The sequence below is a fragment of the Lissotriton vulgaris genome, chromosome 2_1, assembly GCF_964263255.1.
Source record: "Lissotriton vulgaris chromosome 2_1, aLisVul1.2, whole genome shotgun sequence".
Lineage (NCBI taxonomy): Eukaryota > Metazoa > Chordata > Amphibia > Caudata > Salamandridae > Lissotriton > Lissotriton vulgaris.
This window is the reverse complement of record NC_141687.1, coordinates 473557004-473583456: the sequence shown is the minus strand read 5'-3', so window position 1 is coordinate 473583456 and position 26453 is coordinate 473557004. Positions and strand designations below refer to the sequence as shown.

Here is a 26453-nt window from a genome sequence, read left to right as displayed (position 1 = left end):
ACTCAGAGCCGACTGCTGGGCCTCCAAGACCTTTCAGGACCGCTCCTGCAAAGACTTAGGATTCATGGCCTGGCAGTCGGAGTACGACTTCGGTTTTGTGGTCACGCTTCAAACACAAGGTGCAAGTCTAACACAGACATCAGTTTGTGACAGGCCTCGCAGGGCTTGAAGTCGTCCGACAATGGGACATCCCTTGCGCATCAGGAGTCGAAGACTCAAAAAAGAAGTCGAAAAAAGCATAGCCAAAAAGTGACTAAAGGGGTAGCTCTCTATGGATCTGCGCTAGCCTGGCATGCAAAAAGAAAGCACTGACATCAGCGAGCAGGGGCGCTGTCTAAGTAGGCACCACAACGTCACCCTGGCAAACATGATGCCAACAACGGATGCAGAGTCGACCGACACCCCCTACAGGTGCGCAGGTTTTCTGCTAAGAAAATATTCTTCGGATCCAGTCTGACACCTGGGGGTAATTCAAAGGTAAGGAAGCTACAACTGTCTCTTTCAGATACCACATTTCCAGTTACTGTTTCAAAACAGGGTTGTTTACTAGTGAACTTGATAGGATACAACATTTCAACAACAGACTTACATTTTGCAACTAGACACTAGTGCAGTACGCAGGATCTCACAATAATATTTAGTCTGTCTTTCGAAGCACTTTACATACAGATTCTTAACACCCAATTCAACAGTCTTTGCTCTTTGTGGTCCATAAATGGAAAAGCTGAATCAGATATGCAGAAAATCCAAAGTATGACCTAGTCGCTGACACTATCTTACACCTGTGCACACTGACACACACACACACACACACAAACACACACAACCAATTGTGCCCTCAAAATAATGATGATTTAACACTAAACTGCCTAAAGAGGGGGACGAAAATCAATGACTGAACCCGGTCTTTTAATGTAAGAAGAATCACCAGCGAGATGCAGCTGAGGTACCTCACTGTCGCATAGGATAAAGCAAGAGATGCCCAGGAACAACAAAGCACTACCAGTACAAGTGTAGAATTCTGCACCGAGTTGCAGAACTGTACTGGGAAGCAATGTTTAATGTATGTTGAAATGGATTGAGGATGGTGCTGGCTCATGTCAGACTCCCCCTGTTTACTGAAGTGATGTAGAGTTTATTTTATGGCTTTAAGTGCCACACCTAGTGTTTCGGTTACTTTAGGGCGTTAAATCATATTTCTTTACGCACAGAGAAAGTTTCATAAATAAACATTTGCCTTACTGTAATCCTTCCTGCATCAGATATATATTCTAACAGGATGTTATGATCAAGTGTATCAAAAGCAACTCAAAGTGAAAAAAAAAAAGAATGAGGGTTGCTTGTTTTGCATCAGCGCACAAGAGCCTCAAACACAGAGTCTGTGCCACAAACTGCTTCCAAAAGGCACCACCAGGCAGGCTGCAGCTTGTAGAACTCCAGGACACTGAGAAATTACATACCAGGGTTGTGATAACTAACACTGTCAATAAGGCAGATGCTGAAAGTATGCAGTAAATCAAGAAATTTTTGGATGAATTAATGCAATTATGGATTTTGCATAATGTTACGACTGAGCAAACATAAGCAGATTATGGAAGGAGAGCTGAAACTTTCCAGACACTCACCACCAGTGACAGATCTGAGTTGAATCCATCATCATTCTTTAGCTCACTTCGCCACCTCAGTTCAGACCCAGCTATATGCAAATTAGTTTTGACCCTGTGCCTCATGGGAACAATCCAGCCCGAATTGCCAAGCCAGGTCTTCCCTGAATGTGAAACACACTTCATCAGCCAGGCACGCATGAATCCAGGACTGGAGTCACAATCCCATGATGAATTTAGTTACCATTTGTGTGAAAAGTGAATAGTCCCCTGTATATATCCGAGAGGTTAGTGGGTTTGCTGTCCAACAAGTGGACGGAATGATTCTGATTAATACTGCAGTTACTTCTTTCAACATTGTACTTTTTAGACATGTTGGTTAAGATGCTTTTATGATGTGTAACAGAAGATCTGCAAATGTTTGTTATACTGGCATGGTTTCCAGGATTGGGGGCATGGTTATTGATTTATTGGTAGTATGCAGTTTCAATATTTTTTTCATCTAGTAGTGTTAGTCAGGTTCAGGTTTTAATGTCTTTATTTCGATAATAAAATCATAAAAGACAATTTTAACAAACATTTAAAACAAGTTCATTATCACTACATATTACAAGATTTTATAAAAGTAGTTGTATCTATATATAATCGACAGTATAAAATCAATCTAGAATCCACAGTTAAAAAGTTATTAAACCGTTATTGAGAGGAAACAAGACATTAATTTTAACAAATCTTAAGAATATCTTCCACATTTGCTGAAAAACACTACAGAATTTACACACTTTATTTAATCATGAGGCAATTAAGTTCCTTCTTGCTCTGATTGCCCATGCCCAACCTAGATATTTGGCCAGACATATTACAGTAAAATCATTTGTATTTGTTTTTAAAGCCCATATTGCATCCGAGGATTTATTACATCTCGTGCGTTTAAAAATGGGTTTTAGCCATTTTAAACGGGGTTCTCTGTATTGGGGACAGGCGAACAAAAAATGGCCCTCTGTTTCCTTACACCCGGGGCAGCGACTACAAAGATTAGTGGTGTTGTTGTTCCAAGATGAGGTGAAGGATTTAAGGGGTAATGAGCCCACCCGAAATTGGTGGAACAGTTTTCTGTCTAATGGCCTGGTGATAAGATCCCAATATGTCTCACGATCCGGATCCAATTTAAATCTTAAAAAACGCCCAGTCAGATCTTCAGAGCTAGATGCATGTGCCAAAGAATGGCGAATTGAGGCCCAGAATAAGCTCTTAAATTCCTTTTTCGGGGGGAAATTATTAGTACCTGGCGAAACCCACAAATGCATAAGACCCATGTCACACAGGCTCGTTTTTACAGAGTGGAGCCAGGGGATTCGCTCGGAACCCCCAATTGCCTTCACTTCGGTTATCTCCTTTGCGAAAAGAGCCAACTCCTCCGTGGACCACAATCTTCTCCAGGTAGACACTACTCTAAACCTTGCCATGTCTGTTATTGGAAGGCAACCCATGTCATGGCAAAGAGGGATCAGTGGGGTTGATTGGGGAAGCCCCACCAGGTTACGAAGAAACCTACACTGAATTTTGTACAAACTCGAGAGATCCATGTAGCCCCATAACTCTGCCCCATAGAGTGTCGCAGCATTAATTTTGACATCATAAATTTGTAACGCGGGAGCAACCCTTTTGGTGATAGATTTCTTTTGCTCTCGCAGGAGGCAGCCAGTCAATTGGGCCAGTTTTAACTGCTGGGTCTCAATTTGTGGTTTCCAGGACAGGCGGCAATCCAGAGTGACCCCCAGATACGTCATCGTGTCAACTTGTTCCAGGTTAACCCCGTTAAGTTGTACACTACTACGTATAGGTTTTTTCCTGGAGAAAACCATGAATTTAGTTTTCCCCACATTTATCTGGAGGTCATTTTGGTTGCAGTATTCCTCAAAGTGATTTAGAGCCCTCTGCAGACCCCCCCTCGTTTTTGATAAGAGGAGGGTGTCGTCCGCAAAGATCAACATTGGGAATTTAGTCCCCGCCAGGGATGGTGCATCCGTGTTAGTAGACCCGAAGAATTTCACCACCTGATCTATGAAGAGTAAGAATAGGGTGGGTGCGAGAACGCACCCCTGACGGACTCCTCGTGACACTGGGAATGAGTCCGTAACTTGCCCTTGTGCCCCCCATCTGACCCTGGCGAAATTATCTTCGTGTAGTCTGATAATAATTTCCACTAGTTCCCCCGGCATTCCTAGGTCCCTCAATACCTGCCATAGTTTTCCCCTCGGCACCAAATCAAAAGCTGATTTCAAATCTATGAAAGCAGCGAAGATGGTACCTCCGCCGAGTATAACAGTCTTCCAGAAGATCATACAGAACCTCAATACCTGGTCAATGGTACTTGTACCAGATCTAAAGCCCGCCTGTAGAGGGGACAGTATTCCTTCAAGTTCCATCCACCCAAGAACCCTCACCAAAATCATGCGAGCAAACACTTTCTAAAAGCAGTCAATTAGGCTAATCGGGCGGTAATTCCCTGGGTTTGATCTATCTCCCTTTTTGTATATGGGGAGAATCTCCGCCCCTTTCCATGTTTTTGGGATGCGGGCACCTCTCGCTATAATATTAGCTATGTTTGTCAAGTAAGGTACCCAAAGGCCTGTATTTGCTTTGAATAGGTCTGTCGGAATTTGATCCAACCCGGGTGCCTTCCCCCTCTTTGATAACCCTAATGCATACTCTGTTTCAGCTTCAGTAAAGGACAGGGTCGTATTAGCAGGAATGGCTACCGACAACATAGGTGATCCGGACAAGGATTCTACAGCTACTGAGCAAAATTGAGTAGAGTAATGTTTAATCCAATCTTCTGGGCATACGTGGTTAGACGGGGTACGAAACTCACCATCCTTTCCACATTTGACAATATCCCAGAATTTGGTCTGGTCATTTGATTTACTGGCGTCCAGCAGGTCAGCCCAAAAATCGTCTTCCCATTCCTTCTTTGCCACCCATTGAACTTTTTTATATCTTTTCCTAGCCTCTTTAACTGCATCAGAGTCTCTAGATTTAACTTTCTCAATGAGATAGCTATGGGCCTCTCTACATTCTCTATTGTACCATTTTGCTCTAGGTGGATTCAGGTGCCCAGTGTTAGGCTTACACGGCTTTGATAAAATAATTTTAAGTTCAGAGAAACATTTGTCATGTAAGCCCATCATCTTATGTAGTTCACCCTGGCCCCGCTCGACAGCAACAGCCCTCATATTATTTAAAGCATTTGTCACCACATTTTCAATATTGGCCTGTATCGTTACATCATTTGAAATTAATGACCACTTCACTCTCCTCCTATCGTTTGATATGGTTACAATCCCTTGCCCCCTCGGATCAGGTTCCCCTAATCTCTGATCGCACATTTTAAGTTTCAGGGACAGGGGGTTATGGTCACTTTCTGGGCGTACTATGATTTCCATATCATCAATTACACTCCAATATTCCATTTTTATAAAGATGTAATCAATTCGACTTTTCCTCACACCATTGTCAAAAGTAGGGTTGGCTCCAAAATCTGATTTGGTGCGACCATTCACAGCCCTTAAACCCCATGTAAGGCAAAAGGCTGTCCAGTTCAGAGCGGCCTCCGTTGCTTTGACTAGGGTTTTATTGGAAAGTTCAGGGATTACCACGTGGCATCTTCTTCAAACCCCCAGTTGTCCTCCGGCAAATACAATGGCTCAATCGTACAGTTGATATCCCCTGCTAGCATGATTAGTGAGGCTTTGTTCCAGCCCGTTAATAGTGTGTCTAAGGCACCTATCAACTTGGGGCATCTGCCGCCAGGGAGGCCTCTAGAGTATATGTTGATAATAAGCATATCCTGCCCCCCTGCTTTGCTCAACCTTATGGCCAGTATATCAGGGTTATCTACATACAATTCAGCAGCCGAAAAACACCAGGCCTGCTTTACCCATGTGGTTAATCCCCCGGACGCCCGCCCCTTTGTACCTTTTATTGCCGGTTTAGAAAAGTTTATATATCCAGCCATGTAGAACGGAGCTGTAGCCCACGTTTCCTGCAGAAGTACAACCTCGTAATTGCCTATAAACCCCGACCAATCCTCAGATCCCAGGCGTGACTTGACTCCAGCAACATTCCAAGACACCATGTGTGAAGTTAGTGGGTCTATCTCTGCATGGATGTTGCTGACAGAGAGTGGATTGGGGACTCAGTGGGCAGGTGTCTGTTGGTACAATTTCTTCTGAGTTAGAAGAGGTAGCATTGATCCCCACAGGCCCCCTCTGCGTCCTGAGATTATGTGGCGTGAACAATCGCTCCTTTGCTAGTTTTGAGGTCGGGGTACATGGGGTATACACGCCTTCGACTTCCACTGATATTAGGTTAGATAACTGGGTCGGTGCACATAGTCAGTCAACCCATTCTAAGTCTGACAGTGCTTCAAAATGGTTATAGAGGGGAGGGTAATATTGGGGGTAGTGTATTGCAGGCTCTCGAGGTCTTCCCCCTTTAAGTTTCCATGGGTTGTGGCCCATATAATTAGTTTGGTGTGTATGGGGGTAGAAGTAGCCAAGGTGTAGGGTCTGGACATCACCCATGCGGGCGAATCTGGCTTTCCTTTGGATGCTATCCACTACCCAAGGGTCTCTGAATGAAACTAAAATACAGTCCCCTTCTAGGTCTTTTTCACCCTTTCCTACCCATTCTACTCTCCTTACATAGAGGATTTCGGTAGGGGACGACGGGGAAAGAGGGCGATATTTATTCAACCAAAATGTGACCTTGTTCCGCAATTCCCTTTGGGATTCTTTAATACCCTCTCTGAGGGGGGCCACTCCTGTTAATACAATGGTGTATTGTGATGCTTCTGGAGGTAGGTTAACCCTCGGTGGAATTCGTGTAGTTCTATTATCTGTCCTCTTGTTCCTATCTGGGTGTGGGGTTTTGTTGTCCCTGCCCAATGCAGGTGTATGTGCTGGGGTATTATTTAGTTGATTTGATACACCATTAGCTTGTTGTTTTTTCCCCTGAGCGATGTTGGCTGTCAATGGAAGTTTGGCCTTAGGTGTTCCTTTAATAGGGACTCTACTAGCAGATGGTGTTTTTGCCCCAGTTTGAGATTTCTTATTTGGGTTAATAGTTGATGCCACTGCAGGAATAGTTGTAGTTGTCCCCGTGTTTAGGATTGTTCCCCCTGTTGGATTTGGGCCCCTCGGCTTTGTACCGGTAGATGTTAAATTTTGTAGGAGGTCCATATTAATATTAATAGCTGCTTCTAAAACATCTATTTTGGCGGACATTATCCTGGTACTCTCTAATACCGGGAGCAATAGGGTTTTAACCATTGCTTCCATTTTTGCCAACAAGACGTCATCGCTACTGAGACAGGTTGGACAGGGGTTAGAAGACCCAGAATGGGCCAAAGATGGGCAGTACACTATTGGGGGTACTTGAATGGTCTGAGAGTGGGAAGAGCTATTTGCAAGATCTATTTTAGGTTGTTTCTGTGTCATGACTCCCTGTGGGCTTGAAGCATGTTTTCTTTTTCGTGATATCCGATTGGTATTTACTGGTGGCGGAACAGGGGTACTGAGTGGGGTGGGGACATTTAATTGTGGGGTTCCTGGCGAACTATGCTTATCATTCTCGATAGCTAGGCTATCCACTTCTGTACTAGACAAATTATTGTCAGAGTTCAGATCTATATTTTCTTGTGACCTAGATGTTATAGCTTCGACCCCATCCGCATGGACTATTATATCGGCGTCTGATGTAGAGATACAGTTGAACGCTGCGTTGGTTAGTGGGCTTTTAGCACGAGCCAATGCGCCTATTGAGGAGCGTTTCCCAGTGACTAAGTCCAGGGACAATCTGTGCTCAACCAGTTCAATTTCTTTTTCTAGTATTCCTGTGGCTCTGGTTATAAAAGCATCTAGGGGGCCGGAAACCACACCCTTAGAAGTTTGAATATGCACTAGTCGTTGTTTACCAGATCTCAGGGCCATATTTAGGAGCAGGTATTAGAGCCTCTGGGTACAGTTTTAACAAAGTATCTAAATATTAGAACCAGGACTCTAGGCCCAACCCAACCTCGTCCGACCCCGGACGGCCACAGACGGCCACAGACGGCCACAGACGGCCACAGACGGCCACAGACGGCCACAGACGGCCACAGACGGCCACAGACGGCCACAGACGGCCACAGACGGCCACAGACGGCCACAGACGGCCACAGACGGCCACAGACGGCCACAGACGGCCACAGACGGCCACAGACGGCCACAGACGGCCACAGACGGCCACAGACGGCCACAGACGGTCCCAGACGGTCCCGCCCTTGTCCCGGGCTTCTCCCGGCGCGCTCCCGCGCGGCGGGGTTGTTACCTTAGCTTTATAGGAGAGCTAATTCCGGCGTTGGGGGCGGGGCCGGCAGGGAGAGGAGCCCAGCTGGTAACGGGCGCGCGGGGACTCCTGGTCTATGGAGTCCTCCGCTCTACCCTCGCAGCCCTGCCGGTGAAGACAAGCCCCTTAAAAGATGACCGCCGCTGTGTTTCCGCGAAGCGGGACCCGCGAAGCGGGTCCGGCGAGCAGGGGCGGCACACAGCGGTCGGGAGCAGCGTTAGCGGTAACAAAGTGCCCAGTGTTCTCCAGCGATGAAAGAAGGAATCCGATGAGGTCAGGCTCAGCTGCCTTTTCTGGTATCCCGGCGTTGGGGGCGGGGCCGGCAGGGAGAGGAGCCCAGCTGGTAACGGGCGCGCGGGGACTCCTGGTCTATGGAGTCCTCCGCTCTACCCTCGCAGCCCTGCCGGTGAAGACAAGCCCCTTAAAAGATGACCGCCGCTGTGTTTCCGCGAAGCGGGACCCGCGAAGCGGGTCCGGCGAGCAGGGGCGGCACACAGCGGTCGGGAGCAGCGTTAGCGGTAACAAAGTGCCCAGTGTTCTCCAGCGATGAAAGAAGTAGTGTTAGTCTCTTCTTAAGAGATTGTTTTGCATTACTTACTGTAGTTCAATGCCTATTAGGTCCCTTTTAATATTGTTGTATAGGCTTGTTCTGCATCTGTACATTCTGGAGTTTTTGCAGGTTTTGTGAGGTAATCTTTAGTTGGTGTGAATCACCCCAGTAATTTTTTGTGGATTTAGTTTTTCAGTTTGAGGCAGGCCGTTGTATATGTGGCATAAGCAAGAGGAAAGGAAGTACAAGCTACTCACCAAAGTGACTCTTGTACTGGTAGCAGTCATATTTGTCTCCAGACTCATGAATCATAAGAGATACCCGAATGTAGCATCAACAGGTAAAGTTAGGTCCTCTGCGGACCTTTTCTCCCAGTGCAAACTTGAGTGCTTAAACAAAGGTAAATGAGTGAGGCGATCACTGGTGATGGGGAGCAGGAGAATATGGACTAGCACCGCTACACCAGTCACTATGGAAAGTGTCTTCTGACATGTGCATATTATCTACTTGTCCAAAGGACGGTATGAATCAAATCTACTTGCTCTGTATAAAAATGTCCTTGGTCCATTTGATGCCAGGAAGTGAGTTGACAAATTATTCCAGTCTTCTCAAGTCAGATCACTCTGATTATGAAAGGCGTACTGTTATATCAGGGTTTGTATTCCATCAAGGCTCTAAAACATTTCTGCTTATAATGATCACTGAACATTCCAGTGTGAAATATGGGAATATTTGAAGGCTCGGTTTATGAATTTCCTTCGTTAATACATCATTTAGATAATAGTGAGGCACTAAATATGCCAGAGCTCTCCTTAAGCTGAAGTTGTGATCAGAGTTCAGGATAGGCTATTCTTCTAACTGTACCATTGCACTCACTTTAGTTTCTGAGAAAGGGTTGTGTGAAACACTTTCGGCTACAGGGCACTTTGAAAGTGTTGCTCAGGGCATAGGCCCTCGCCATATTTATCATGCAAAGAGTATGCACGTATAATTCTACCCGAATGCAAACTGATCACTGCACGAATTTTCAAATGCATCAAAAGGACAGATACTATGTATTGAGTTGGGTAGCTCACTTCAAAAGATGGTGAGTCAATCTGGTCAATCAGTGTACTTTAGTGGTGGGCATTCCTACTACATGTCCAATCCCAGTCTAAGCAATAAGTGGGTGCCCTACATGCTTGGTGATTAAAATCAAGATTGCTGTATTTAAGGGGATAGACAATCTGGCCCTTAATGGGGCAGCAATATACAGGGGATTAGCAGTTCTTCAAGAGTCAGACAGAACACCTTTTACTCCAACATAACACAGTAATGGGTGAAACCCAAAAGGAACTATGGGAACAATGCTCTGACACATTGGTAGTGACAGAAATGTGAGCACTGTAAGTGAATGTCCCAACTACAAGATACACGTCCTATGCTAGGATACAGAGGAACTACAGTGAGACCGAACCCAAGACCAACAAGAATATCTGATGCCTGATCCTTGCAGGAAGACAGATGCATCTGAATCCTTCCTAACATCAAGCAAGCGGAACTACCGATACACAGCAAGCCATTTGATCCTATTTAAACTCTACACTGTGACAAAGTGGCTGCTTAGACTGTCTTGTAGTACACTGAAGAACATTGTCTCTTTCAGAGGCGGAGTACTTTCCCTCAACCATCACCTATCTGAGATGGAATAGCAGAAGCATCATGACCTACTGCCCTGTGTACAAGACTGCCTCTGAGGCCCTCATTATCAACATGGCAACGAAGGGATAGCTTTACATCCTTTAATAGAGAAAATGAGTGGCCACCAGATCCACCAGCTTTGTGGAAACAAGAGGCCATGACTAACTTGTAAATCACCTTGTACTGTTCGTGAACACTTACTGGCACCAGCCGATGGAATTTCCTACACTTCGGCTACGACTTGACGTGGAATTGCTTTTTATATCAATTAAACACAGCCTATCACCAGCCTGTTGCTCTAACAGGATGTAGCACAGCTTTATTGTTGTAAAGAACTAATTTGGCAGAAACAGGCTAAATCGTTGCAGGACCACATTGGTCGTTACACTAGCCTTGAGCTTTTTTGCATCACATAGAATCAAGATTCTGGATGAGGGCACTCCAGGTTGACAAATGCAAGCATAAATTGATTTCCCTCCTCCCCTCTCCAGTGATAGGCTACTTCATGATCAACAATGAGGCAGATCTGTTTAGGTTTCTCTTTTGGGAGGGGCTGCCTTCCCCCTCTGCCCACTGGCAGAGTGATTCTATACATTTCTGTTCAGTTGTCTTCCATGAAGCTGTTATACATTTGCACTGCACAAGACTCTTTCCTTGTAACAAGAAACATCTGAACCATAGAAGGGCTTCAAGCAGGACATGCAAGAGATCATATTTAGGGTCTTACGCCCTTCATATCCCAAAATATGCACTTTATAAGCTGCTTGCTGTATGATTCGGCAATGAACTTACCATCATAAAATGAAAGACACGTTGCCTTGTGTTGGGCCATTCACAGACTTGGAGTGACAAACGAGGCCTGGTGCTTTACATAAGTGCCAAAACAAGCAGTGCATCTAGGTTCTAACCCAAGAGGACACCCAGCCTCTTTCCCCTCCTTTAGGTAAAGCAGAAAAGAGACAGCAGGCAGAATATTAAAGATCTTCCCCACTGGCTTTGCACATTAAGAAACGCCTATAAACCAGTCATAACAAGTACCCTGGTTTCTGTGTTTAATGGGGTTGTTTAGGCAAAGACACCATGAACCGCAAATGCTTGTTCCCGATGGCATGTAGCTGCACAGCTGGGTTGCCATGGAATAATGCAAAGTGTGGAGTGAGTAGATGGTCATAGAGAGTGTTCATTTATATAAATGCTTGAAAGGCTAAAGTAGAGGCTATACTCCAACCATGTTCCCATTTGGTCTCATCTTTCCATTCCACCCTAAATACTTTATAAAACAGGTTTGACTTCTGACCCGTAACATGTTTCAACTTCAGATGTCTTATTATTGGTGTTCTGTTTAAATACAGGACACGTCGCACACATTTGATTGTTTCCAAATGTGCTTCCTATACTTCTGTCACAACCACACCTGCAAATGGTACTTATCACACTATCAAGCACACAGAGCAGAACTAATGCTTCTCCTACATGAGTAGTATTACTTACTTGAATGTGGTGTTTCAACAAGAAATTCAAACAGTCTTGCTGCAGCATTTGCAAGTGCCATTCTAGGTAATACCATCAGATTCATACTAAATGGACTTAGAAGTGATAGTTTTGAAATAAAGGAATCCCCATGTGTTATTCAAGTGGATGCAAGAAACAGCTCTTTAATAAACGCTATAAAAAAGGAATCAAGTCATTGTTTTAGGAAGGAGTATTCAGGAGGATTCAAGACAAGAGAAATAAGACGCAAAACCTATTTTTAGGCAATATTGTTCATAATCAGCTAGATATATAATGAGTTACCTCCAGCAGAAGAGTAGTTCAAAAGCAATCATTCACCAAAACATTCAAGCCAGGTTATGTGTTAAAATTAAAAGAAAGATCCGTTGTCCAGAGGTGTAGTTCTGAATCACAGCTTTATTCTTTAGATCAAATCCATATTATAGAGATATATTATAGACCCCACCAGGAGCAGACCTTTACTGCTCAGCCCTTGACACCAACAGATTCTTACTTACAATCAAACCCTCTCAACATTCCGATGACATCATGTAGGCCACGCAGTAGAGAAGGGGCAAGCATAGGGAGGATGCATAAACACTTGCTAGATTACAAGACATCCCCCCTTCATCAAAATTGCAAAAGAAACATGTGAATTATAATGCACACATACAATACAATCAACGTTATGTAGACGTGCAAATATGTATATATGCATAAAGAGAAAATTGCAAAAGCAACATTTGAGTTTAAATGCATACATACAATATGACCAACAATGAGTAAATGTGCAGAGATTTATAAAAGCACAAAGAGAGAGTCAAGGAGCTTCAGAAATAAAATAAAGCTTCAATAACATCAATATTCAACCTTCAAATCATCAATCTTCAAGCATTCCAAACCCATTAATGAAAAGTTCCACAAAAATGTCAGGGATTAGATTTATTCACCCGACAATGAGAGAACACATACTCCCAATACAACCACAAAAGTAAGACATTGCTTACGGGGTGACTGACCTGTGTCAACCCACAACCAAGTGAGAGAACAGTACTCTCATAACAACCACAGAAAAGATAAAGGCAGACGTTGCCTACGGGGCGACTGACCTATGTCAACCCACAACCAAGTGGGAGAACAGTACTCTCATAACAAGCACAGAAAATATAAAGGCAGAAATTGCCTACGGGGTGACTAACCTATGTCAACCCACAACCAAGTGAGAGAACAGTACTCTCATAACAACCACAGAAAAGATAAAGGCAGAAATTGCCTACGGGGTGACTAACCTATGTCAACTCACAACCAGATGAGAGAAATACACTCTCAAAACAACTACAAGGATAAAGCCAGACAATGCCAACGGGGAGACAGTCCAGAGTCAACCCACAACAACGAACCCCTTCTGCATACACTAACAGGACTAAGGAGACAACATACTCCCACTTCTGAATACACCAACCAAAACTAAAAATAAAACCTTTACAGCACATATTTGCAAGACTATGGATACTACACTACATACTTCCCCTTTTTGCATGCACTAGCAGGACCAAATACAACATTCACTCATCCAACAGTGTTATCACATCAAACAAGTTCATACAACAGAGTATAGCTTCATAGGCATGGAAACAATCAAAGTAATACAGTTAAAACAATGTGCAAAAGCATGGTATAATGTATTACGACAAAAACATAGATATCACATCTGAGAAGTTAGGAAAACAGTCAAATGGACCCCTTGCAGGACTATGGAAAACCGCAAACCTTCCAGGTATTCTTGAACCCAAAACATAATGGCCAAAACTTGAAAAACAGAAGCACAGGATGCTCTCTAAACCATTCCCCCACAACTTAAAAAGGGAAATCCAGAAGGCAAACTTGCAGGAATACACCATTTCAAATTATGAATGCGACCGCAGAGCAACTAGCACGTTAAAGTCACTATAACATTTTGCTGGTGTTAAAAACATTCACTATGCCATGTACACAGTTCACCTCCAAACAGAAACGGACACCAACGTTGGGTCAGTTTTCCTTTCAACAAACAGACTTCCACACTCGACCCAACACCAAAGGTAGTCACTGCTGTTAAATTATACTTAGGTATCCTCCACTTCGCATAGATCATGACATCTCTGAGACGACATGCCGCCTCCGAGTTGCCCCGCTGAAGAACACCTCTGTCCGGCCTTACTGCATGCAGATCCGCCATCATCCTCGACGATCTGCAATGAGGTTGCCAAAACGCATCCGGCGTTCTTGCATGTTGAATCACGTTGCGTAACAGCACAGCCAATGACAACAGCGTTGTGGGTTACTAAGGAAACACCAGCGTTACGTTGATAGTGCATATCTTCCACTATGACTCTGACAGGAACTTGGAGGATGCCTCAGCTCGTGGGAACCCACGCTCCCAAAAGAATCTTGCGCCCACTACAGAATGCTGGTAGGTGTTTGAATCAAAATACGCACTGAGGTTGGCAACAAGATATAATTGCTCACTGTTATCTGCACCGCCTTAAGACACTAATATCCTCAGACTGTTATCGCTGACCAATACTCCATAAGAGTGTGAAGTACTGCCAAACACTCATCAGGGCTCGACTTATGCCCCCGACAGCAGAATGTGTTGAAAAGCTGGTTTCAAGTAACAGCAGTTAACGCTTTACAACGTGCATTTAAGGCAGCTTCAAAACACGCAGTGCTGGTTCACTGCACATCAAAGGCTGCATATAAGTTTAAAATCAATATTGTTCACACATCCAAAATGTACCTCCTTCCAAAATTTCATGTTGGGGGGACTAGGTCAGGTATTTGCAGGTTGGGGAGACCATGGCCCACAAGCAAGAACTACAGGGCTTCTCACATGTGATAGTGAGAACTCCTAACGCTGTAGTCTCACTGGAAGCTCTCCACACTGTAGTCCCACTTGACCCTCTTCCCCATTAACACAGGCACTGGAGCTTCAGAAGACCAGGGACAGACAAAGAGGAAAGGGCAAACTGAAGAAAGTCCAAGGCAAACTGGCACTTACGTGGTAGGGCGACCATTGATATGGTCACTAGTGGGGCCTTCGAAGTACCAGTTTTCATCTAATCCATAGGTTGTAGTATCTTTATTTGAAGTTCCTTTAGTTTCTCTGTCAGATTTCTTCAAATCCAGATTTACTCTAGGTTCCTTTAGTTTTGAAAGTCCATTCTCCATAAAAATAGCACGCAGGTCCTTAAAAATCGTCGCCAGTGTTAAAATTAAAAGAAAGATCCATTGTCCAGAGGTGTAGTTCAGGATCACAGCTTTATTCTTTAGATAAAATCCATATTACAGAGATATATTATAGGCCCCATCAGGAGCAGCACTTCACTGCTCAGCCCTTGACACCAACTGATTCTTACTTACAATCAAACCCTCTCAACATTCCGATGACCTAATGTATACCAAGCAGGGGCAAGCATAGGGAGGATGCATAAACACTTGCTAGATTACAACACAATCCAAGCATAGAACAGAACAGATTCTGCACAGACAGTTAACATATATGATATAAAAGAAGCACGCACATATACTTTGAAAAACAGGCCAAAAGAGCAAAAGCACACGAAGACAAACCCAAACATACTTACCCTCCACAAATGGAATATCCGCTTCATTTCCTTGTCAGTGTCCTCCAAGAAAAGGTAGCGTCTCGCTGGCCAGACCTGGTCTATAGGCGATAAAGAAGGCATCTTCTTCTTCATTCCAAGAAAGTACATCTGTATCTGTAATAATCAAATATTTTTTTTCGATTAATAATGAATGCAAAACATACACAGTAGGAAATCCAACGGGCATCAAGTTAATGTCAACAACATTTATTCAAAGGCTTTATACCAAACTTATTTACTTTTCACTTTCGTTCTGCAACATCATCGTTTTCCATGGAGAAATATATTTATTCAGTTCAAGCTCAGCATATATCCATCTTAGGAAGTAAAGCCAGGTGCACATCACAGTTAATTACATAGTTTTATTGATGATCTTTCTCCATGATGTAGCAAGAGTGTCAAGGGCCCTAATGCAAGCCTGGCAAATGGTCCCTCTGATTAGAATAACATAACTGTGGTGCTGAATGCCCCTCATACCATTGAGACCCCGGAATAATAAATAAAGTTAAATCCTTGAAAAAATCACAGGCATACAAAGTGGGATTTGGAAAATCTATTATTATATTAATAATAAAAACAGTCCCAAAGCAGAAGTATTGGGCTCAAAGAAAGACACTTCCATTCCTTTAAATAAGAACCTCCTAGAAGTATTTTTATCACTTAACATTCTTTTCAGTATAGAGAGGAAAAGATCATTTAAATATAGAGAATGCTCCAGCTTCCACCGTGCCGACAGTCCACCAATCACTTCTTTTAAGTTGAACCCCTTACTTTTCATCAGCAATTTTTTGCTTCATGGTAAATTAACAAAACTAATATACAGTTCGGTATGTCAGGCTCTTCTTGTCACAGGGATGGATTATGTTACTTACCCTATAAGCATCTGTTTGTGCCATGTCGAGCCGTAGATTCACATGCTCCGGATACTTCTGCCATCTAGTGTTGGGTTTACAGTTGTACAAGATGTTTTTCTTCGAAGAATTGTTTCGAGTCACGAGTTAGAGTGACTCCTGCTCTTGATGATACTGCGCATGGGCATCGACTCCTTTGTTGGATTGTTTTCCAGCAGTAGGTGAGAAAGGAGTGTAGTGAATGCATAAAAAATAGAGATGTCCATGCTAATATGTGATGAAAACGTAACTGCAATGGGCACAAGTGTCTGAAGAAGAGGAAGGGCGCATGTGAATCTTAAGAACTATATGCCACGAACAGATGCTCATAGGGTAAGTAACATAATCCATTCAATTGCATGTGTGGCAGTAAATACATATGCCCTGCATAGACTGTAAGGCAGTCCCTCCTTAGAAGCAGTGGCTGGCTTGTGTGGGTTACAGAAGGGTTACAAAAGCATGAAAAAGAGTATGTAACACTGCCTGCCCTACATTGGCTTGTTGGTGCTAAAACGTCTGCACAGTAGTGTTTAGTAAATGTGTGTGGTGTAGACCATGTAGCTGGTTTACAAATGTCAGTTACTGGAATATTTCTTAAAAAGGTCATAGTTAATCCCTTTTTTAAGTGGAATGTGCTCTAGGAGTTACCAGTAAAGGTGTCCGGGCTTCAATGTAACAAGTTTGAAATTAATTATCTAGCAACCTAGCTATACCAGATTTGGATGGAGGGTTGCCGTGATGAGGTGGAGAAAAAGCTAAAAAGAGTTATTTTATTAGTTCTATCTATGTAGAACATGAGCGCTCCTTTTACATCCAAAGTGTGAAGAGCTATTTCGGCAATAGAATCAGGATTCCAAAAAAAAAAAACCTGTACACTCAATAGACTGATTGAGGTGAAACTGGAAAACTACTTAAGGTGAGGGAAGTAATGGCAACTAAAAATAACACTTTTCATGATAGAAATTGAAGAGGGCATGAATGCAAAGGCTCGAAAGGAGGATCCATGAGCCTTGTACGTACAATATTTAGGTTCCAAGAGGGTGCTGGAGGAACACGAGGTGGACTAACTCATTTAAGGCCTTCCATAAATGCTTTAATGACTGGAATCCTGAAGAGATATAGATGCTGTCTATTTTGAAGATGGGCAGCTATGGCAGCAAGATGCAATCTAACGTAAGTATATCCTAAATTGTATTTTTGTAAATTAAGCAAATAAATAATATCCTGTACTGTGGCTTTAAGGGGATTTATTTGTTGAAGGACAATATTAAACAAAACATTTTCATTTTGCAGCATAACAAGATCGAGTTGTGAGTCTGCGTGCTTGTTTAAGTATGTCCATATATTCCATTGGCAAGTTTACTCAAGCAAATTCTAACCCCTCAGGTGCCAGAGCGCTAGGTTGAACATCTTGGGGTCTAGATGTCCGCTTTGTCTATTGTCCTGAATGAGAAGGTCCGGCCTGTTGGGTAGCTTCTCGGGTGGGACTACTGAGAGATCTAGTAAGGTTATGAATCAGGGTTGACGTGCCCAGGTGGAAGCTACAAGGATCATTTGTCATAATGTTTGCCAGAGTTTCCGAACTAGAAATGGAATGAGGGGGAGAGGTGGAAAAGCATATGCAAATATCCCTGACCAACTCATCCGTAGTGCGTTGACTTTGGAGAGGGGGTGTGGGGACCTGAAGGCGAAGTCATGCCATTTTTATGTTTTCGGCTGTGATGAATCACTCTATTTGAGGAAACCCTCACTTTTGAAAGTATTGAAGGAGAACTTGTGGATTGACTTTCCATTTGTGGGTTTGCTGGTTGGTCCTGATGAGCAGGTGCACAAGAATGTTGTCCATTCCCAGCAGATATTTCGCCAAGAGATGAATGTGGTGGTGAAGAGCCCAATTCCATACGGTCGGAGCGAGGTGTGACAGTTGAAGACCGCCCGCCCTCCCACCCCCGTTTTTGTAGATAGTGCATGGCTGTCATATTGTCTGTGTGGACTAGGACAACCTTTTGTGAGAGATGAGGAAGGAAAGCTTTCAGTGCTAGACGACAGCCTGAAGTTCCAAGTGGTGAATGTGAAGGGATTGATGTTTGGCACCCCACCAATCTTGTTTTGTTAGGTGTTAGAGCTGCACACCACAGCCTGTTTCTGATATGTCTTTGTTTAGAATGATTTATGGCACTGGGCCCAAGAAAGGCCGCCCCTTCAATGGATAGTTGGTATTTCACCATGGTAGAGAACAGTAAGTGTGGCGGTCTATCAGCACTAGATCCTGTAGAGGACCCTTTACTTCAGACTACTGGCAAGAGAGACTTTTGCAGTGGGCACATGTGCAGCCTTGCGTGTTGGACTATGGCCATGTTAGACACCATCATTCCTGTAAGACGCATGACAGTCTGCACTATGAGAGTTTTGTTTCGGCTGGAGGTGAGAGAGTTGTTTGAAAATGTTGTCTCCTAGCTGGATTGGGATATGCTAATGACAACTGTGTTCTGAGTATTGCCCCCAAGTATGGTTGAATCTGAAGAGGTTGAAGATGAGATTTTGGGATATTCATGGTGAACCCCAAGCCGTAGCGTAGATCCACTGTCAACTGTATGTGTTGTTGACATTGGTGATAACTGTGGGCTTTGATCAGCCAGTCGTCTAGGTATGGAAATACATGAACGTTTTGTCATCTTAAGTGTGCTGTCACTACTGCCAAGCACTTTGTGAAGACATGAGGAGCAATAGTGACTTCAAATGGAAGAACTTTAAATTGGTAATGTATTCCTGTTATGATAAACTGGAGGTATATGCAATGAGTGGGTGTATCGGTATGTGAAACTAAGCGTCCTTTAGGTCCAGTGTGGTCACAATGTCCCCGTTGTACAAATTGAATGACATCCTGCAGTGTGACCATGTGAAAAAGTTCTGAGAGGATATAATAATTGAGGAGCCTGAGATCTAAGATTGCTCTTAAAGGCCTGTCCCTTTTTGGAATGAGGAATTATAGGGAGTATACTCCAATGCCCTGTTGGTGAATAGAGACTTGTTTTTTTGCCCCTTTGAGGAGTAGGGATTGGACTTCTTGCTTGAGAAGTGCTAGATGATCCTGTGAGTGTCAGGTGAGATATTGGGTGGGTTGGTAACACGCTCCAGACAATAAACATGTTGGATGATGGCTAATACCCATTGGTCTGTGGTGATGGATTCCCAGCCTGGATGGACAAACTAAAGCCTTCCATCGACAGGTGTTGTGTGGTTGGGGAGGAATGGTGAGGAAGTCACTGTTTGGAGGATGCTCCACGAGTGGAAGAGCCTCTACCTCGGTCCCTGTTGCTACTGCCTTTAAAGGAGCCCATGAAAAAACATTTGGAGAAGGTGGATTGGCCTTGCTTCTGTTGGGAAGTAGAGGCATCTGCGTTTAAGGATTTATATCTGCTCCTGTACCCTGAGTGACAAAATGAACTTCTAGATGTTTTAGTCTGCAAGGCACCCATGGCTTTAGCTGTCTTCGTATCTTTTGTTTAATTTATCTAGAGTGGTATTTTCCTGATCACCAAATTGATGTTCCTTGTCAAAGGGCATTTTAAGGACTGCTTGTTGCCCTCCCGGCTTAAAGCCAAAACACCCGATTCAAGCATGACTGGTGTTTTTTCTCATGCAGCTGTGTCTGCTGCAACTAAGATCTGATACAGGGGTGGCTCCTCTATTTTGGAAAAGGAATGTCGCCCCACTGCTGAAAGCAGGAGGAGAAAATGTAAAATAAAATGACAATAAAGCAATTATTAAAAGTGCTTTATTATCATGTTGTTTGACAGTTAGGAGCCGGTTACAACACCGCAGCAGTCAACCGAGTCCTGGGGAGCGGGGCTATCAGCAGTAGTGGGCACTGGGCACTGCTGTCAATGCACATGTTGGTTTGGCCGGCCGTTTCAGGACGGCCAAACTGACAAGCGCACTGACATCTCCCCACCCAGAGCTGCTCTGTCAGGTGGAGAGTACAGCAGGCACAAGCTGCCAGTACCCGTTGGAGCAGAAACCAAGCTCACTCAGGCCAATCCCAGCGCTTCTTGAAACGCTGGAACTGGCCGTAGGGAAGTCTGTGCTCATGGGAACTTTAGTTTGCAGAGGCGAGGAGAAGAGGATCGTAGAGGCAGAAGCAGGAAGGTAAGTGTACTTTTTCTCTTCTTTTTTTCTTGTTTTTCCCCTCACTGCCCCCCCCCTCCATCGTGTCAGAAGCAGCCACCACCAATCTGATAGTTATTAGTGATGGCATGACCTTCTGCCACCGTCTGATGCCCCACTTTGCCATATTCCGCAGGGCGATGTTGATACAACTCTTCCATCTCATCCCAGTGGGCCCTAAAATAGAGCACTAGGAAGGCCTGGCAGTTGGTAATATGCCAGTTGTTAGCTGCCTGAGCCACCACCCCTTTGCCTGCTGCATCGAAACGCTTGCTCTCTTTATCAGGGGGTGGCATATCTCCAGATGCTTGACTATTAGCTCTTTTGCGAGCAATGATGGCAACTATAGTTTTTTCCTATCAAGGATTCTTTCTGTAATTGGACACCATGGTAGTTAGCTGGCCTGACAATAACCTGTTGGTAGACACTATCATTCTCAAGAGGGGAGGGTGAAGCTGATGTATATCCGGATCATTAGCTATCATTGGGTCCTCTGGGTCTGGCTCTCTTTTTGCGTTCCCCATACCTCTAGCGTGTGTTGTAGGTGAACCTGGAGGTGTAGCATCTCTTGGATCATGATGTAAAGATGCATGAAAGGAAGGAGGAGATGGTGGTTGAGGGGGAGATAGTGGTGGTGGAGGAGGCGGTTGAAGATAATGAGTAGAAATGGTAGCAGTGCCCTTTAACCTCTTCTTTTGTGGCACATGAGCGTGCAAATACTCCTCAAAAGTCAATTGTCTCTATGGTGGAAGATAGAGCGCTATTCCTCCGGTTCCTAGTTGAATGTGAATTTTTTTCTTTGTCAATTATCCATCATTTTGAAGATAGGTTCAACAGGAGACATAGAAACTGTGGAATGTTTTCAAAATGTTCGCCTCTGATAATTTCAGAAGAGTGTTTCGAGGATTTATGTTTGGCTTGTTTCAGAACTGAAGATATCATAGCAGAAAGATGTTTCTTAGCTGGCATTGAGGCAGACGCAGTTAGAGGCTGGGTCAGTTCAGTCCGTGGCCGCATGAGCATCGTCGAATTTGCAGGAGCGTCGTCGTCAGGGAACGAGTTTCCGGTTGTCGGACAGATGGAAGCACGCACCTGGCAAAGCCTGACAACCTGAACCATTACCTAATTTTTGGGTGAAGAACAAGAGGCCCCAACCTCCTTTGCTGCTCTTTCATCCCAGCTACGACCAAGCAAACACCAGTGTTAAAGATGCAGAATGAGGTGGTTATGAATCAACAACAGCAACAACTGCAGCAAGTAGTTACACCAGAAGTACAGGTACAGGTGCCTCCTATGCCAAATAATGTGAATGCTCACGGACAGAGATACAGTGGAAATGCTGCTTTAGCAGTATTGATTGTGCCTGTGCTAGCCTGCGCTGCCCCCTTATCTCTGGTGGATCTGGTGCTGACCGTGCGGCGGCCCAAGACAGGCCCGAGACCTGAGGAGTGCTCACTGCCTAAAAGACCACAGAGCGTGGGGGTTGCGCACGACTAGGAATGATCATCGCTAGCAGCCGGAGGCCTTTTAAGCATTTAGCTGCTTTTGGATTTATGCTCTGTCTACATGTGGCACCTTGCCTGACTCCAAGATGGCGCTGGGGTCCTGATCTGGCCCCAGAGCTTTTCTGGACTACACCACTCAACCGCAGGAGTAGAGGTAGGCAGTACATCCTCCTTCCTACTCCCCCCTCCATGGTGGGCCTCGCTGCCGCTGGCTGCTCCGAGACTGGGTGCTGCTCACTCACGCTGTCTGACCTTAAGATGGCCGTGGGCTCCCCCTAATCACTAAAAGGCCTGTGACAACACAGGGTGGAAGAAGAGTCTAGGGGACCTCCCTGAGCTCCTTCCTGCAATGTGGTCTGTCCATAAACCAGTGTCCTTCGCTGCACAGCCCCTATGTCTCCTAAGAAGTCTTCAAACAAGGTCAAACTGATGGCCACCAGTGTACAGTACAGTCCCCTGCTTGACCCCAAGATGGCTTCCATAGTGGTCCCCTACACAATGTTTTACTTCTCTGGGACAACAATTGGACATTGACCAGACCTTGTACCTATCCCCTAACCTGCCTACACCTCAGGACTTGGAACCTGCAAAACTTACCCCAGACTGTGGAGACCTAGCGATTTTGCTGATGCCCGGTGGAGCCACCATATAGCTAAAGAGAAGATGGGTTGTGGACTCCCCCTCCCTGCCGTCACCTACCCAGCCGGACCTTGGGCAGATATTCCCCTCGTCTCTACGTCCTGTCTTCCTCCTACCCCTTTACCCTATCCCCATACCCTTCCTGCTCCATTCACCTTGTCCCCTATGTTACTTAAATACTTTTCTTGATATTTACGTAACTTTTAACTGATGTCATTTGCCACATTATTGTCCCTCATGTAAAGCGCTCTGATTCCATCGGGTCTAGCAAATGCTATATATTTAACTCATCAATTAAATGTGTTCCCATCTATTACTCTTTTTCCCTTTGCCTGCCTCCCTAGCTCCTATCCACTCTCCCCTGAATCTCTCACCTTGCCTGCTAGTCTACCTAGCCCCTGTCCTTTGTGCCCTTTGACTAAGCACTCCTTCCCCTTGTTGGGAAAAGATCCAATATTTATACTCTGGAGTCTCAGCGTACCCGCTGAGAGAGTCCACTGCTCCAAGGGAGCCATTCACAACTGAGGTATGGTATGGCACCCCTTGCCAAAGCACGCCCTCCCCCCTTTTTGGGGAAGGATCCTGTTTTTAGGCCTTGGAGTCTTAGAGACCCTTCTGAGAGAGTCCACTGCGTAAAGGGAGCCTCCCGCAACAGAGATAGGGAAGTGATACCACTTCCCCTGGGATCACAGCTTACTGGACTTTGGACATTGCTTTGACTCGTCTACCGGTTTGTATCCCCGTCGCCCTTCCCCTCCTCTTTCCATTCGATGTCCTTCACCCTCCCCTCCTCTTTCCCACCTTCATTACCTGTCTACTTCCCCAGCTCCTTCCCCCCTCCCCTGAATCTTTCCCCTTGCCTGCTTTTCCCCTTACGTATTTGTGCTTATTGTTTATCTTGGCCTTACAAGTAACTATGTTGCCATGCTCTAATAATTATGTAACCTTTGTAATGATGTAACCTGTAACTATGATCTGATGCTCATGTTAAGCGCTCTGATACCTCCGGGTCTAGCCAGCGCTATATAAAACCTTTAAAATAAACAAATAAATAAAAAAAGTGGGAGGATACCGATGTATGTGCCAGATCCCAGTCAATACGGAGTATTTAACCACATGGGTGCGGCTGACGAAAACACCCCGCAGCAAGAGGTTAATCTTTGTTAATAGTTTTGGTGCCAAAACTGAGAGTGGGGCAGCTGAAGTGTCTTTTTGGATCCGACCATGGCCAGATGGCAGTGGTGGTTCGGCGACCTCTAGTAATAGAAAGGGTGGCAGATTGAATTCCAATTCGTCTTCCGTTTCGGAATCAGAAGTCTGCTCGATAGACAATGGCTCTTCTTCTCTTGCAGCATGCGCTTCTCCGAATAGTTCATGAGTATCATCTTTGGAGTGATAAGACATTTACAGCAGACGCGCCCTTCGATCCTGTTTTTTTTAGCAGAAAGTCTTGCAAGCATCACAATCGACTTCACAATGATGGGTCAAAATGCAGAGATTGCACACAAGATGTTGGTCCAACACTGTATGTAAAGCGTAGGCTCAAGACGGGAGGTGCCCGGAGGGGTGATCTTTGAGTAACAAAGCCGATGTATTTAAAGCGGCAGAGAAATGGAAAGCAGGATCGTAAGAACTATACTGTTGAACACATGACAGAACTGAAAAGTGAAACTGAATAGTAGTCGAACACAGAGGAGAGAGACAAGTTTGAACCCAACGGCAGAAAGAAAAGAATTCAACAAAGGAGTTGATGCCCATGTGCAGTATTACCAATAGGAAGTTTCTCTACCTTGTGACTCGAAACAATTCTTGAAAGAAAAATATGTTGTACAACTCCGAACCCAACACTAGACGGCAGGAGTATGAAGAGCATGTGCATGTACAGCCACACATGGTATCAAACAAATAGTTTTATAGATTAAGCCCAAGATAATGAGTTTAGGAATAGTGGTTATTTGTACAACTTTGAATCTGGGTTTAGCAATACTATTGTGTGATTCAAAGGACATTTTTTTATGTCTTTTTTCTTGAACACTAATATACATTTGTAAGTCAAAAAAGGAGAGAAATTCAATTGCTAATAACAAATAATGTATTAGTCTGTGTCCCATACTTCGCCTGATAAAACCAATAACCTCCACTTGTGTAGCTGGGCCTATCCCTATCACCTGCCAACAGTAAAGACCTAAAAATGCAACAAGATTTCACCGTCACCCATTCTGGCAATGCGGATCACAGCAGTATTTGGGCCTGGGCCCAGCCGGCACCCTCAGGGAACCTCCACATAAGGTTGTTTTTGTGGACTTTCAAGGTCTAATAGAATTGGTGAATGGTTGGAATACATATTGCGCGTCTCAGCGAGCCAGCAAGAAACTAATAATCTATTCTAGTGTATAGATCATGTGGGGCAGAGTAGTGTGTGTATCCCCCTGGTCTTTAAACTGTGATCGCCAGATGTCTAACATGCCCAGCTCAGCGATTGCATCTTCAATCGCCTTAGCCGTTAAGGACTGACGCAGAACAGGGCCCCCAGATCGGTCGCTAGTCACCTCCCCATACTTGCGGTAGCGAAGGTAACTGTCGTGCTACATTTAGATTCACTCAATGTAATTGGGGGTGGTCGAAGATAGGGCCCTAGACATTTATAATGATGAACTCCATGCCTTTACCCTTGCATTTACAGATCATAAATCTGCCCTCTACATCAGTATGGAGAGCTTCTAAGGAGAGACCAGCTCTTGGTTCTACCCAGGTAGGTATCCCACATGCATGCGTGGAAAAACCTGCTGCATGTAACGTGCCATGTAACTTTCTGTGCATTAATATTGGGTTATCTAAAGGGAGGTGGGTCTCCTGCAATAGGGCAATATCTAGGTTATGTCTGTTGAGGTACGCAACCACTTTCCTGGTTTTCCGGTAGTCATTCAGTTCTCGGACGTATCGTCCCCTGTTCATGATAGGAGGGGACGATTTCTCCATAGAATCCCTCTGATGCTCACCTACAGAGTAACCCCAAAGCAGCGCTTTACAATGGCGTTCTCTTGACAAAGTTGTCAAGAGAGCGCCATTGTACCAAAACCAAACAAACAAAAAGAAGCACCCAGAACAATGTCACCGCACCCGCCCACGCCATGCAAACCCCAACTCAAAATAGTCTATATCCCCCCATCCCCCACCCAACCCCCTTAGGTGAGGAAGGCAATAAGCCATAAAGTGTGAAACCCTCGGGAGTGGATGTTACCAAAGCACCGCAAACTACACCAGAAAAAAAAAAACTATTTTCTCTGCCATCGGGACTAATAAGACACATCCGATACCAGCAGTTCTAAAAAAATTAACATTACGGGTGAAGGAATCAACTACCTGACTATACATATAAATCATGTATTCCCCAATGGAGTGGTGTGTTCAATCGCACCAAAACAGTATCCCCCACCCCGGGCCGCAGCCACATTAGCATTAGCAATACTTGCGGAAGTCTGGGTTGCACCATTTGTAGAGCTATTCATAGTACAGTCGCTCAGTGGAGCGCGATTTTGAGGGCCCCCTATAAGAGAAGGACACATTCTTGAATCAGGGCCAAAGGGATCAGGTAATGCACCAAACAGAGGACCATTCAATCTTGTTTATACAGGCTTCTGCGGATGTCCCACCAGATGCCTCCTCAAGTCTTTTTGCTTCCGAACTCTTCCATCTTAGAGAGTTCTTGAAGGGATTTTTGTAGGGGTTTAGGGTCCAAGAAAATCCAAGGTTTGCCATTCATTATGACTCCTAGCTTGGCTGGGTAAAGTATAGAGTAGTCCATGTTCTGCTCTAAGTCGACACTTTATAGGGGCATATTGGTACAGCGATATCTTAGAGCCCTCGTATGTCAGCACACCTTTTTCTCT

At 44.6% G+C, this 26453-nt stretch overlaps 1 protein-coding gene across 4 annotated transcripts in view; it reads right to left on the bottom strand.

Moving 5' to 3' along the window:
* The window catches only part of MYO1B (myosin IB), a 757882-nt gene that overhangs the window by 84491 nt on the left and 646938 nt on the right, over positions 1-26453 (bottom strand). For all 4 annotated transcript variants that reach the window (XM_086955387.1, XM_086955390.1, XM_086955388.1 and 1 more), the window contains one exon: positions 15342-15476. In XM_086955387.1, coding sequence (XP_086811513.1) covers positions 15342-15476 — 135 coding nt within the window. The remainder of the gene's footprint in view (positions 1-15341; positions 15477-26453) is intronic.